Source organism: Clarias gariepinus, chromosome 28, assembly GCF_024256425.1.
Source record: "Clarias gariepinus isolate MV-2021 ecotype Netherlands chromosome 28, CGAR_prim_01v2, whole genome shotgun sequence".
Classification (NCBI taxonomy): Eukaryota; Metazoa; Chordata; class Actinopteri; order Siluriformes; family Clariidae; genus Clarias; species Clarias gariepinus.
The window spans coordinates 5732321-5748221 of NC_071127.1; the positions used below are offsets into that span (position 1 = coordinate 5732321).

Genomic DNA, 15901 nt, shown 5'->3' on the forward strand with positions numbered 1-15901 from the left:
TAAAATTTTTATCATAGGTTTATGGTAAGGGATTGAGACAGAAAATCAACCCTTATCATTCCCTCATACATTCTTCTGATATTGTAAAGAAGAAATTGACAAGAGCGAGTAAGGTTAGCGATGTGTAGGGAAAATGACAGATGATTGTCCACGGTTACCCCAAGATTGCGGGCGGTGGCTGAAGGAGTGATTTGGTTGTTGTCCAGGGATATCACAAGGTCTTGACCTGGGGATGAGTCACAAGGGATAAACAACAGTTCGGTTTTACTGAGATTGAGCTTCAGCTGATGAATTGCCATCCAGAATGAGATGTCTGCCAGACATGCTGAGATCTGGGTGGAAACCTGAGTGTCAGAGGGAGGAAAGGAGAGAACAAGTTGGGTGTTGTCTGCATAACAGTGGTATAAGAATTCATGCGATGATATGACCTTACCAAGAGACCGGGTATAGAGGGAGAACAGAAGAGGACCAAGTACTGAGCCCTGCGGGACACCAGTAGAGAGTCTACGTGGGGCAGATGTAGATCCCCTCCATGTTACCTCATATGACCTATCTTTTAGGTAAGAAGCAAACCATTGCCACACTGTTCCACAAATTCCAAGGCTTGTAAGAATAGATAATAGAATCTTGTGGTTCACCGTGTCAAATGCAGCTGACAGGTCCAGGATGATGAGGACAGATGACAGTTTAGCAGATCTAGCAGCATGGAGCTTCTCAGTGACTGACAGAAGGGCAGTCTCTGTGGAATGTGCCACTTTGAATCCAGATTGGTTTTGATCATTATGGTTGTTCTGTGAGGGATAAAGAGACATTTGGTTATAAACAGCTCTTTCAAGAATTTTGGAAATAAAAGAGAGCAGTGATACCGGGCGATAGTTGTTAACTTCTGATGGGTCCAGGCAGGGTTTCTTGAGGATGGAAATAACCCTCGCCCTCTTAAAAGCGGCAGGAACATGACCAGATGATATGGAATGGTTGATGATGGCTGTGGTGAAGGTCCCGTGAGATGGCCTGGAGCATTGTGGAAGGACACAATGCTAAATTGGATTAAGGTCTGAAGATGGCTAGACCATTCCATGACCTTAATGTGCTTATTCTTGAGCCACTCATTAGTTGCCTTGGCAGTATGTTTGGGGTCATTTTCATGCTGGAAGACCCATCCACAACCCATCTTCAGACAGAAGATGACAGTTCTTTGGTCTCGCCGATGGTGGTGAGGTTTGAATGGAAGATAGAGATCTTGTGGACAGGTGGCTTTTATAGACATACCACATTGTTGTTAGGAGCACCTTCTTAAATTAATATGTGTACCACAAGAGCAAATAACCAGTCTGTGAGAAGCAGAATTATTGTTGGTGGGTAGGGGATCAAATACTTATTTCCCTCATTAAAATGCAACTTAATTCATAACATTTGTATCATGTGCTTTTTCTGGATTTTTGGTTGATATTCTGTCTCAATCCTTTACCATAATCCTATGATAAAAATAATAGACCCTTCATTTCTTTGTAAGTGGGCAAACTTATTACTTATTTCCCCCACTATATATATATATATATATATTATAATATTTTATTATAAACAAGAGTATATAAAAGTAATAAATGCTTATAATAAAAGTTTTATTATGAGCAAAAAAACCCAAAACAAAACAGTACAAACAAGCAAATAAACAACAATTAAAGGGGTAAGAAGAAGCTATTATATATATATATATATATATATATATATATATATATATATATATATATATATATTTCCCCCTCGCTATATAGATATACTACAACACAAAAGAAGGAATATAGGGAAACAGTTTGTTTGATTGTTTTTGTATACAGGAAAAGGTTTAGAGACAGTAAATGTTTATTTATGAATAAGATATTTAACTAGTACGAAACAAATTAAATAAATATGTAATAATTTCCCCATCTTCTCTTTTGCGTAGCCAAAAATTCCAAAGAAAACATCTTTAAAAAATGTAAAGAATTCCTTAAAGAAATGTCGATTTCGCACGCACACACACACACACACACACATATATATATATATATATATATATATATATATATATATATATTTTTTTTTTTTTTTTTTTTGGGGGGGGTGTGAAATAGAAGAATCGAATCATTTTCGGAGAATGGACGAATCGAATCTTTTATTTTGAGAACCGACTCCTCTGCTACAACACATAAAATGGAAGAGTCGATTTATTTTTATGTGGGAATCGAATCTTTTAATTTTGGGAATCGACTCCCAGGCCGAGTATGTGATTTGGGACGCAGCCCTCTGCCTCGGGAGCACACAAAATCACACACACACACACACAATGTGTTAATGTTACATAACGGTGTGTGTGTGTGTGTGTGTGGGAAGGCATATGAGTCCAGGAGCTCGGGTCACGCCTCATTGAGGGGACACATCTCTAAAAATCCCTAAACACTACAGAAGGTAAGTGGAGTTACTGTGTTTTATTTCTATTCCGTTTTTCTTTTCTGTCTCAGCTTTGGATGTGCGGAGAGACGGAAGAGCTCGAGGGGGAATAAAATCCTGAATAATAATAATAATAACGGTTATTTTATTGAAATAGATCGGATAAATATCATCATCATGTTTATTATCGCCGTTTCTTTCGTTTTTGTCGCTCGCGCGTCCGAACATTCTGGAAGGGGCTGGTGTTGCTAAGAGACGCGTTCATCAGATTTCTGCAGGGGAACTACAAACAGCACTTTAGACGCGTTTACACACACACACACACACACACACACCTCACATGTCACACAGGTTTGCCTTTTAAAGACAAATTATAACCCAACAAATTAATGTTTGTTTGTTTGTGTTAGTTTTTGTTAGCAAGTGTTCCTAATTTATTGTCCGAGAGGATTTAAATTCGCGTCACGTTTTCGAGAGAGACTCGTACTGTCCTGCAGGGTGGACTGAAACAGGGCAGGTCGTGACTTTCTCTCGCTTTTGTTCCTCTTTGGGGCAGTGACGTCACACCTCTAATGACGTCAGACTCAAACATCACTCTCTCTCTCTCTCTAAACCTGAACAGGAGGTCTGATGAAGTTGTGTGTCTTGGAAGAGCGTGAGACATGTTAACCTGAGGACGTGGCGGGAAGGACGAAAGTGAGGGGAACACCGATCGGTCTTCTTTCATTCATCCATCTGAAGTAAAAGTTAATCTGGGTCAGGATTAGGACTAGGGTGAAGTCTGTTCCCGCTGAGTTTAAGATTGAATTGTTTGTCGCATGTACCTTACAGTACAGTGAAATAATTTTATTGCAGTTAAAGATCTGGGGTCAAATCACACTGTCAGCCAGGATACAGCGCCCCCTGGAGCAGAGAGAGAGAAAGTTAAGGGACTTGCTCAAGGGCTGAACTCAAACCCCTGACCTTCAAATCAGTACCCCAGAAACCGTTTGAATCACCACTGTGATCAGGTGGCACACTGGATCACGCTGTTGCCTCACACCTTCAAGGTCAGGGAGGGGTCAGAATCTCATCTCAGGTTTGTGGATTTTGCTTGTTCTCCTTGTAACTGTTTGGTGTCCTCAAGGTTCTCTGGTTTCCTCCCTCATTCCAAAGACAAGCATTGAAAAATCATTGTCCATTGTGTCCTGTAATAGGCTGGCACCCCATCCGCGTTGCACCCGGGATCGACTCCTACATACGATAAGCGGTGTGCAAAACAAATTTCTAATTTTAGAGAGAGAACATGAATTCATCAAGGCTGCTCACATTCGAGGAACGAACCAAGCAGCACTCATTAGCTTTAAAGGACTGACATGTCTGCTTGTTAACCCCTTTCATCACTACATTATTACAAATGCACATCTCTAAATGCTCTTAACGCACATCAGTGGACACTGTTCCATCACTCCATAGGCTGCTACCTAGTGGCCAGCAGGTGTAACTGCAACCAAGATTCGTTTCAGCATCAGACATCTTTTTACGACAGGTTTATCACAGAAGTCCTTTTAAGCCATTCCTTCTATTCTATTCTAAAAGACGCTTGCAGGTTAAAATATATTTATTTATATATCATGACATTAAAAAACTTTGACGAACAATATTACCTTGTTGTCACCTGTGAGGTTATTTCTCCTGAAAGAAACTAACGTACAAAGGTCACTGCAGACTCCTGCAAAAGGAGACAATTTGCTTGTGTAATATTCGCACGGTAAACTGCCAGAATAGTTATTGTAACAATAAAACACTTGTAAAGTGTGTTACTGTCTTATTAAATCTCTCTCGGAATTGTTCTGCCACCTTTTTCAAAAAGTCCCTGTTCACGACCCCTTCCATACGAGCGGAAATAATACTCGACTACCTTTTTCTCCATTGAGAAACCTGTTTCCAACATCTAGAAACCGTTGTAGTCCAACTAGGGACCGTGGAGGCCAGTGGTGACCATTGTGTAACTATAAATAACAAGTTCACAGTTTTAATTTTTTGCATGCCTTAAAAAAATCCTGAGGCAGGGTGTTATAGTTCGCCCATGTAAGAGTTAAATCTACAGCACTGACCCTAGTGTTAGTTGTTTTGGAGAGGAAATATACACCGCTCATCGCAGATAGCTGGCTAGATAGATTTTCACCTTTTTAACCAATTATAAAGATTTAGGAGCAGTTTAGCTGAAGGGGAAAAGCGGCAAGAGATTCATGTAAAGCTCTAACACATTTACTCATCATCAGCTCATTATACACTTGAACTTACTGCCCTCCCGTTACGAGCCCCCCCTCGCCTCACCCCCTTAACCTCTAATTAGTAATTTGGTCACTAAATCAGCTACAAAAGCACAAGTGACTCAGCAACTATGCGCACTATCTTGAACCCCAAGTTCTTCTAAAAGTCCTTCGGGTTTTTTTTTTTGTGCGTAAAGCAAGCTGAATTTTAAAAAGATAAAGGGCGGTAGGAATCCCCCACCCCCCGCTCAGTGCCACGTTGTTGTTGTTGTTCATTATGCCACGCTGCTCACTATGTCCCGGACACAATGACACACTGTGGCTTGTGCGCCGTCCCTTGCGTTCGTGTGAGGGCAAGGCGGCCTGCATGTAAACACACCGCCAGTACGGTGGCACAGACTGCTGCTTTGTTTATGCTTCTTGAGTTTTTTTTTCGCTTGTTTCGGGATACAAAAGCAAGCTTCCTGCATGGACGGGACGAGCTGTTTGACACGGAGAAACTTGGTAAAGTGCCCTAAATATGCCCCCAAAACATTAAAATACATAAGAAAATTATACATTATTATATTTTATATGGAAATTTAGCTGAATTTACATAATATTTATGTAAAAAAATAGTGAATGATATTGTTCTTAATAGTTTAGCATTAAAACACATGAAAAATTATACAGTATGAAAAAACATTAGTAAACTTTGTAGCACCATGAAAAAAAAGGCATAAAAAATTGTGGAGGATATTTGCGGCTTCCGCTAAATTGCGGGGTTTTCTGCAAACAATTAGTAGTTAGGTCATAAGAACAAATACGTTAGCGACTGAGGCCGTGAACTCAGGACTTAGCACCAGCCCACAGTGCAAAAAACTACCACTAACTGGTTTACTGACCGCTATAGAGAGTCCATTGGCTTTTTGTTAAGAGAAAGATGAAATGAGAAACACCTGACTCGACAATACAGACGGCTATTATCAATAAGATATATTGATGAGACAATAAGATGGCTATTATCAAAGCAACCTGGTGTTCAGTAACACCTCAGCAGTGCCACAGACCGATCACCTGCATGCCATGCAGCATCGATACAGTGATCAGTGCTAAAGTACAGTTCTGTGCTGTAAATCTTTTTTTGATCGATCTTGGAAATATTTCAAGATACAAGATTTTTTTATTTTCATGAGCTGTAAGCTGTAATTATTAATTATTTATAATTTTAATTACATAATCAATTACGCAATAAAACAAAAGAAAGGTGGAAAATATTTCACTTTACATGTGATGAATCTCAAAACCGGGGTTTCACACTGGATCCACAAAAGGGCTTTGATTCCAATAAATCAGAAGCCACGCCTCAGTCGTTCTTGTCTTTCAGGCTTGGCTTTTGCATGGTTGGAATCAAAGCCTGCACGCACATGGCACTTTCTAGATTCAGTTATACGCTCCTGATCTAGAATATAATTTTTTTTGATTAGATAATAGATTAGATTAGATTAGATTAGATTGAAGGTAATTATTGTTTCTTGTATGATAAAAAGTGAATACACTTCCTTCATGTTCTCTCTGTTGCAGGAGACAACTTCTGCCAGGAGCCACAAACTCCACACACACCTGAGCAGCCATACGAGTAATCTCTCCAGCTTCACCCAGGTCTAACCAGCCCAGTGGTGAAGACACACACACACACGGTAGAGTCATGGCAGAACCGGAGCTAAACGAGTCGTCCCTGCGCTCCCCGAGCTCGGCATCTCACTCTGTCTCGTTCCCCTTCATGAGGGAAGGCAGTCGTGTGTGGGAGAAAGCAGGGGAGCTGCCCAGCCCTCTGCCCACCAAGCGCACACGCACATACTCCGCGTAAGGAGCAGACTCTCTTACACACACAGATTTACACAGTCATTAACACGAGCCGGAATTCCCTTTTAAAATTTCTCACCATGCTAATATTTAGATCCAGTGCTGTGTTTATTGAGGAGAAAAATCTGTCCAAACCTACCTGTAAAAAAATAATTGCCCCCTTTAAAAATCATGAATAAACCGTGATTAACCACAGTTTTTTAAAAGCTGAGGTAACTTTCACTTGCCACACCCAAGAAGAGATGAGAAACAAAGTAATAAACATGTATCAGTCTGGAAAGGGATACCAAGGCTTTGTGACTACAGACACATTGTGAGACCGAGAAAACGTGAAACAGTGACGAACCTTCCCAGGAGTCTCCAGCCTACAAGAATGACTCCAAGAGCACAATGACAACTCGTCCAGGAGCTCATAAAAGAACCCAGAAGAACATCTAAAGACGTGCAGGTCTCACTTGCATCAGTTATGATCAGTGTTGATGATTCAACAATGAAAAAGAGACTAGGGCGTCCATGGGAGACTTCCAAGATGAAAGCCACTGCTGACCAAAAAGAACACAAGGGGTCATCCCACCTTTGTTAATTTTTTTTTATTATTATCTCCCAAGACTTTTGGGTTAATATTCTGTGGACTGATGAGACAAAAGTTTTTGGAAGGTGTGTGTCCTGTTAAATCTGGCGTAAAACTAACTCAGCGTTTCAAAAAAAAAAACATTATAGCAACAGTGAAACATGGTGTTGGTAGTATAATGCTATTTGGCTTTACAGCTTTAGGCCCTGAATGACAATAATTGATGGAACTATGAATTCTCTACTAGAAAATCCTGAAGGAGAATGTTCGGCCGTCAGTTCATGACCTCAAGCTCAAGCCACACCAGCAAGTCCACCTCTGAATGGCTCAAAAAACAACAAAAAAATAAAATTAATGTTTTAGAGTGGCCAGATTGAGATTGAATCTGAATGCAATCCCTAAACAGACTGTTTATGAAATGAAATGTTTATACGACTGCTGATAACCAAAATAAAAAATAAATAAAAAAAAAAGAGTTTTTTGTTTTTTGGGCAATTACTTTTTCACTAAGGGCCAGGTTTGGACAGCTTTTCCCCCTTAATAAATGAAATTATAATTTAAAAACTGCATTTTGCATTTACTCAAGTTATCGTTGTGTAATAATAAAAACAATAACAAATACTTTTTCACGGCTGTGTATATTTTAATTGAGTAATAATCAATTGAAGAACTTGACTTAATTTATATATACTGTATAATCAGATAAATTCTAATGAACAATTTCATGTTACACACTTCTGTTGCATGAAATAGTGGTTAAAAGAACTATCACAAAATCATATCTTATTAAATTTCAAATTTATATAAATTAAAGAATATATATGAAAACTGAAGGTTTTTATTTAACAGACGGTTATTTTTAATTAAATGTTAAATCGTTCTCCTAGTGTTTTTATAAAGAGCTTGAAACAGTACCTCTCTCTAAGTGCTCTGTGGGACACGCAGTTGGACAGATGGGGAGCGTGAAGGGTGGACAGGGACAAGGAAGTTTTTAGGGCAGACGGGACAGCCTCATGTGACCGATAAGAGGTTATTTCAGGTGTTAGTGTGTACACATGATCTGTCAATACTGGCAGTATGTGTGACTGTGTGTGTGTGTGTGTGTACAGTGTATACAGTCTTTACTGGAGTTTCTTCGTCTTCTTTTCCTGTGTCTCTCCAGCACGGTGCGGGCGAACTCGGGTCCCGTGTTTAAGGGCGTGTGTAAGAACTTCTCGAGGTCGCAAGGTCACGGGTACATCAAACCCGCGAAAGGCGGAGAGGACATCTTCGTCCACATCTCAGAGTAAGTCGATATATAATCGTAGACCGTATAATAAGGTTGGAAGTATTGGCACTCTTCGTGTTTTTTAAAAAACAAGGTAAAATTAATATGTGCTGTTTCGGGTTTTCTAAATGCCTTTCATGTCAGTGAGATTTTTTTGAGCACCATTTGATAAAAAAAAATTATGTTTAGTGTGACTGGTAGCTCAGGAAAAGAGTTTAGATTCTATTTTGTGCCAAAACCTGATTGTATCTGCCAGGCGTTAGGACCTACAACATGATAATGGTGCTGAACATATAAACATCTCACATAAAAAAATCCTCAACATAACAGATCTCACAGTCCAGTACAGGAGAAAACAACTCTGAGACAAAATAGTGTCCGGGATTCCCCTCACGATTTAAACGCGCAGAGACAACACTTTTACATTTGACATGTGAGATTCATTTCTTTAGATGCGGTTATGTTTTTTTGTGGAGAAAGGGAATAGATATTTAGTCAGTGGATCGGGATGCTTTATATTGTACATTAGTGTCTAAGGCGTATAAGACTCACTTTTTTGGATTTAAGAACAAATCAGACTTACGAACACGCTCCTGGAATGTAAGCCGGGGACTGCTGTACTTACAATCCTGAGGATATGGAGGAGAGAACATGATGGTGTCTTGAATCTTGTTGGATGATAAGAGACATGCTGCTGTTACACACTGAGCACTACTAATGCATGGAACTGCATGAAAATGATGCTGTGATGTCAGTTTAATCAAATTCACATACCGACAACAGCTGGAGAAGACCTGTAGAGGGTGAAACACACACTGATTCTGGCCAGCAACACATATCGACCAGTGTGTTCCAAAGTGTGGTCAGTTCTAATATTTCTAATATTTAATAAATGCTGCTTCTCAGAAGCAGTGATTGATTATCTGCTTTGCTTCAGTCACTTTACTGCCTATCGACACGGTTTCACTTGTAGTGCCAGAATAATCCAATTTCCAAACCTGCTAGCTAGAGGTCATGTCTCATTTTTTATTTTCTTGATACCAAATCAGATCTTTTTCTAATAAAGTCAAGATCTCTAGGTAAATCACCTCATGGTGTGTATAAATTTAAAGAGTAGTGCACAATAATGGAACTGAACCTGCTGTGGTTTGCTAAATGAAATTTTGATTGTGCATAACAGAGCACAGTGTATAAGAGTAAAAACTCCCTTTATTTCTCTATATAATCCGCTGCTACACTGATGCACTTATTCAAGAGTCTCACAAGTTTTTGGACAATATCAAGGTAGAAAGTTTACTTATTAACGGACTGCTTGCTTCACGTCTGGCCTCCCAGGAACTCCTTTAATGATGATTCCAAACATGTGGAAATGTCTTGAAGCGAGGTCAGGACTGTACAGGGGTTGTGGCAACTTCCAGCCGAGGTCCCGTAATGTGACTTTGTGGGGTTGGTAAATGATTGTGTGTAGAGTTCACACAGACAGATGCATCTCTGCTGCAAGTTGGCAGGACGTTATCCGTCGATTTAAAAAAAATAATAAAATTTTAAGGATCAACTGCACTGGGCTCCGAGCTACCTCGGCTGGGATAGTCATGATAGAGTCTCTAATTATTATTCTCATCCTAAAGTCTTGCATATATAAATGTTAGTAACTTCTACACTTTTATTCACTGGAAATTTCATTTACTGGAAAGTCCTAGTTTGAATGTCCCTTGTACTAAATCTGCATGAATAAATCACCCTTTTGTTGGTCAGTTTGATTGAACAGATCGATAGGTTATTTTTTGATTCTCACTTTTTAAATTGTTTAGACAAACTTACAAATTGCCAGATTCTTTGAAAACGTACCTCAGCTTTAGCAGAAAATACTCACCACTTCCAGTTTCCTCATGGTGTTTGCAAAATTTTTTTAGGATCTTGCAGGATTATTGCTTCTTGTTTTATATTAATGAGCGGTTAATGAAATATCACCACCTGCTGGACTGGAGTGTGGTGCAGAAAATTGGTGGGGAAAAAAAAGATTTTAAACATTTGGCATTTAAAAAAATCAACACAACTCAGTAAGAGTTTTCTTTCTGTAATAGTCTTTAATATTTCATGCTCTAGAATAAATAATAGCTAAATTAAATTAAATAAATAAAAAAAAACTAGGGTTAAATCAGACAAAACAGTTTACTTTGATTCCCAGCTTCATAAAGAAAAAAAAAACACAAGTTAAGGTTTATTTGTGGTAAATTAAATACTTTTAACCTGTTAAAGAATCTCTTTAACAGATTGGCTCATAAGCTACAAGTACTTCACTCGCACCGACTTCTCTGGTGATCGGTTCCCGGTTTCTGTTCTCTGCAGCATCGAGGGCGAGTACGTTCCCGTGTCGGGCGACGAGGTGACCTACAAAGTGTGTCCCATCCCACCCAAGAACCAGAAGGTGCAGGCAGTGGAGGTGATCATCACACATCTTAACCCTGGAACCAAGCACGAGACCTGGTCCGGAAAAATCATCAGCTCGTAGGCTCGTCGAGCGTTCTGCGGAGTCGGGGATTTCTTTCCTTTCTTTTGATCTTTCTTTTTTTTCTTCAAAGTAGGATCACTGCAGGTGAGCACAGGGTGGAAAAGGATGGAGGTGAGGAAGGAGAAGGAACGTAAGGATGTAGCAGATGTAGTTTGAGTAAGGTGTGTTAGAGAAAAGGAAGGAATGAGAAAGGTCAGGATTAGAGGTCAGGAGAGATAGAGAGAGATAAAAAGCACACATTATGAAGTCATTATTTAAAAGCATAGAGAGAGAAAAAATGGGCAGAACCGACAGATTTGAAAATCGTGGAAATAGTTTTAAAAAATGAATTTAAAAGATAAGTGTGAATAGAAAGAAAAAAAACTTTTTTAAATAGAAGGGAACTATGGTCAAACTAAAAAAAAAAAAAAGCTGTGAAAGACAAAGTAATGACTTCCTGAAAGTCGTCTGATCATAATCGTTGGCCTTTATTCGTTATTTGTTTAACGTTTGTTTATTTATTTATTTGTTAGCTGTTTTTTTAATTTTTATTTTTTTCTTGGTCTTGGGGTTGGGTTTGGGCGTCCGTTCTCAATTGAGTTGCAGGTTTTTTGCTGGAATTTAAAACTAAAATTGCACTCGAAACTTGAAACCCCAAAACAAACAAGAAATAAATAAACCAACCTACTGCCAAACTGAGAACAACCCCGCAGAATTCCAGCGGGAGCGCTTCAGGGTTTTAACCGTCAGGGTTTTCTAGTCCTACTTCGACAAAAACCGTCGTTCTCACTCTTATCACACTTTCTGCCAAAAGTCCACTGATGTTGTTCTGACTGGAGTTAAATCATCTTGCGGTAGAACCTCGATGGTTAACGTAGCGGACTCGCGTTAGAGACTCCTCAGTCGGTCATGGTTCATGAAGTCTGTAAGTCAGTTTCTCCAACAAACTTTCTATGCATCTTTTCTACGCTTCATTGTTTAGTATTTATTTTGAGTCGATCATGTTTTTGTACTCAACCAATAACTGTTGTTAATTTTAGAGCACTTTCTTCTTCTTTTCTTCCCTCCGGTCAGATCACTGTGGCTGGTGTGTAGGCGTCATTTACGTGTGAAACAGAGTTAATAAAAATAAAAACATTTTATTAGTCACCCTCATGTGACGCACTCTTGTCTTTTTCACCTTCATTCCTAATTATAGAGCTTTGCCAATCATTAGTGTGTACTCCCTGCCACTCGCTTTTTATAAAACCAGCTGCCTGGACAGATGGTGTTGATTAATTTTCTTTAACAGGTTTATACACAATATGAATTTTACATTATATTTAAAAAAAAATTCTGACTGACTGCAAATAATCACTGGAAAAAAACTACTGGTCCAATATATTTGATCTCCCAATTAGGCCACGCCCACTCAAGTTTTACTAAACTGGAACCTGAGCTGACCCTTTATTCAGATTCTGTTGCTTGAGTATAATGCAGGATCTCTGCATTACTCACGTGAATTTCAGAGTTTCTTTGCATCGGCGTGCCGTCTGAGCACGTGCCTCAGTAGAACAGATTAGACACACAAATCACGTGACCTGGACAATATCACACATTTGCTTAGATTTATTTGACAGCGACCTATAAATAATACAGAATCACGATTATTAAGTATTAAGGATATTTAACTATTTAACTAACTTTTTGTTAACTTTGTGTTAAATATTTTACAATTGGGATACAGGTAATTACGTAACAACAACAAAAACAACAGGTAGTTGTTATTTTAAGACACAAACGGTCGGCCTTTCTGTAATAGGTCTTGCAAGAACAGTATTGTCCGTCAAACACCATAATGAAACTGGCTCTCATGAAGGCCATCCCAGGAGGGTGAGACCAAAACCTAACTCTGCCGCAGACGAGAAGTTCATTTAGAGTTAACAGCCTGAAAAATGACCAATTAACAGCACCTCAGATTAGAGGCGGTATGAAGTCTTTACAGAGCATAAGTAGCAGAAACATCTCACCATTAACTGTTTAAAGGAGATTAATAAATTTTTGGACGCCTTCAGCATTCCTTTACAATGTAGAATGAAATAAAAATCAGGAACGGTCATGGAGTTGGAAAGTGACTTCAAACTTTTGAACGGTAGTGTAGATAGATAGAACTCCCGGTCATGACCCACAGCAATGTTGCTCAGAATGAGCTTTTTCTTGTCTCATGACTGAGTTAAGCTGTCTCATTACAAGCTCGACTTGTCTTTTTTATTTCTTCTAAACCCCAATTAGGAGAAACAAAAAACATGACCGAGACACAAAGTGAGACATACTTTTGAGAAACATTAGAGAAATTTGAGATGTACATGAGAAACAGAACTTCATTTGAAGGAGAAGAAAATAAGCCATAAGACCATAATGAGATTAAAGTTAAATATAAATGAGATGCATGAAACACAAATAAGAAATATTATAGTTTTATTGAACATATAAAGAAATCCTCAGTTAACAGCATACAGTGTAATAAATTTACAATTCACACAATATAACAGACACCAGCAAAATCTGGCAAATCAAGACACTAAATGATACAAAACATCACCCAACCTGACAAAGATATTAAGCGTCACACTGCTCAACTCAAAGTATGATTTATACAGGAGTTACACAAAGTCCACAGCATTGTGACAATCTTCCAGTGAAAAGAATCAGTCAAAAAGGAGATTAAATTGTTTAATGAAAAATTGGTTGCTTGCTGTATGTAAGGGCTACAAGAACAGGTCTGGAAAAAATCTCTCTTACCGACTACATCAGTTTTCTCTTGTGGTGGATGTACAACAAGTTTGTTCAAAGTCTGCAACTCTTGGAGTTGCTCATTATCTATTGGAACAAAAAAATATATTAAAACATTTGAGATTTACCTTAACACCATTCAGCTGCTTCATTCCCAATTTTCTGAGGGTTGAGAGATGGGCTCGAGCTTATGGGCTGGTGCTTACTGATGATATGCTGATGGAGACTCCGGAACATTCTTCTGCATTCTTAGTCTCCTGAGGTGGCATGCTTCTGAAAAAAACCCAGTTAAAGTAAAATGTATATAATTACCAAGATAACCTTTTCACAAACAAACATATTGGTCTTAATTTATAGAATATAATTAACCGATGTCTCTGAAGTTACATGTTCTGGTAACTACTGTTAAACACTCAACACTCTCAATTTTTACCATTAAAAAAAAAAACTTTCAACCTCAAGTGTTAGTTACCTAGATATGCTAATCCACATGCTAAACCACCCACAGCTACTGTAGCATGTGAATTCCTTTTGCAATTTAAGAACACCGTCCGGTTTGTCTTCTTGTTCATTTTTATCTGCGGCAGGCAAAGTAGGTGTTGCGCTAAAGGTCTGAATGAATAATGGATAAAGTGTTTTTTCAAATTCTATTTGTCATACACAGTACGATATGCAGTGAAATGCTTTTTCGACTACCAGTGACCTTAACATAAAAGCTTAAACATAAGAAATAAATATGAATAAAGGAAATACGGTAGAAAATAAAGTTAACTGGTAAAATATACTGTACAAGTAAAAATAAAGATATATTGCAGTAAAAGAAATATTGTAGAAAAATGAAATTAACTAGTAAAATATACTGTGCTAAGTAAAATAAAATAAAATAAAAATACTGTACAAATAAGAACAAAATAGATATAATATAGAAATATAAAAAAAGAAAATAATAATTTGTCCAAATAAGAAATGTAAAAATGGCTGAGGTGTGCAAATATGCATAAAGTGACTTTTTAAAGTGTCTTATTATTAAAGTGATTTGTGCAGTGGTCCATAAATGAAGTATAAGTATATAGTGCAAAAAGTGTGCATGAATGTGTCCATAGTGGCCATGAATGCCCATCAGTGTTGGATGTAAAAGAGATGATATTAGTCCTGTATTGTGTTGTGATTAAGAGTTCCTCTGGCACCATTTCTCCAGATTTCCAATCTCCTCGAGGTAGGCCGACTTTTCGTAATTCGTGATCAGGCCCACAACAACAGTGTCGTCAGCAAACTTGATGATGGCGGTGGAGTTGGTAGTGGCCACGCAGTCAAAATGTGTACAAAGAGTACAGCAGGGGGCTCAGAACACAGCCCTGGGGGGCTCCAGTGCTGAGAGTGAGGGAGGCTGAGACATGACCGCCCATCCTTACTGCCTGTGGTCTGCCAGTTAGGAAGCTGGCGATCCACTTTCACATAGATGAGCTTGAGTCCCAGGTGCTCCTGGTTTTTGCTGTCTTGACACTGAGGTCTGGCGATGCTCTGTACATTTCTCTAACACACTTGCCACGTAAACATTTGCAGGCTTGGAGCATGTGTGGGAAAAAATGTGGGAAATTATAGCCTAATTAGAATCTATATGTACTGTATATAGATTCTGTTGAAAATGTTGAACATTTAGTCATAAATGTATAATCAAAAATAGGTTTGGTCTTAAATAATAAGTGTATACAGAAATCATTGAACACAAACATTATCTCACTGCTTCACTACTTGATAAATATATATATATATATATTCTGTATATTGTATTTTAGTTCTTTATTGGTACTGACATTTGTACAAAATTTTAAGTAAGTTTGCCATTTGCCAGTTTAATTTCAATAAATTCATTAGGGTGTACACATTTGTAAAAAGCTTAGCCATGTTGATTAACTAGGGACACCTGGGTGTACTGTACAATAATATAACTGGTGGTTGGATTTTTAAAAAAATAAACAAGCTAGATTTTGAAATAAAACATTTATCTATAACAAAGCAATTTTGTAATTGACTTTAGTTGTTACCAACCTACATGTCTACATATCTTCATTTTAGAGATTCAAACTACTAACCGTTCTCTCCATCTACCCGTATGTGAAGAGTAAGATGAAGTATATCAAAAAGTACTAAACACTCTTTAGTATAGATGGCACTGTTTGTCAGAGAACCCTAGCCCTTAAACCCCAAAGCATTTTTAGCCATTCTTTTCATCATGTTTTAATAAATTTACTGTATCATTTACTGTCATT

General features: G+C 38.2%; 1 protein-coding gene across 1 annotated transcript; it reads left to right on the forward strand.

Annotated features, from left to right (window-relative positions):
- The first annotated feature begins 2286 nt into the window (after positions 1-2286).
- On the forward strand, positions 2287-12014 carry csdc2b (cold shock domain containing C2, RNA binding b). The gene is made up of 4 exons (XM_053489588.1): positions 2287-2448; positions 6249-6530; positions 8264-8386; positions 10718-12014. Exons 2-4 carry the CDS (start codon positions 6373-6375, stop codon positions 10878-10880), a joined length of 444 nt encoding a protein of 147 aa, XP_053345563.1. The 5' UTR covers positions 2287-2448; positions 6249-6372; the 3' UTR covers positions 10881-12014.
- Positions 12015-15901: the final 3887 nt, after the last annotated feature.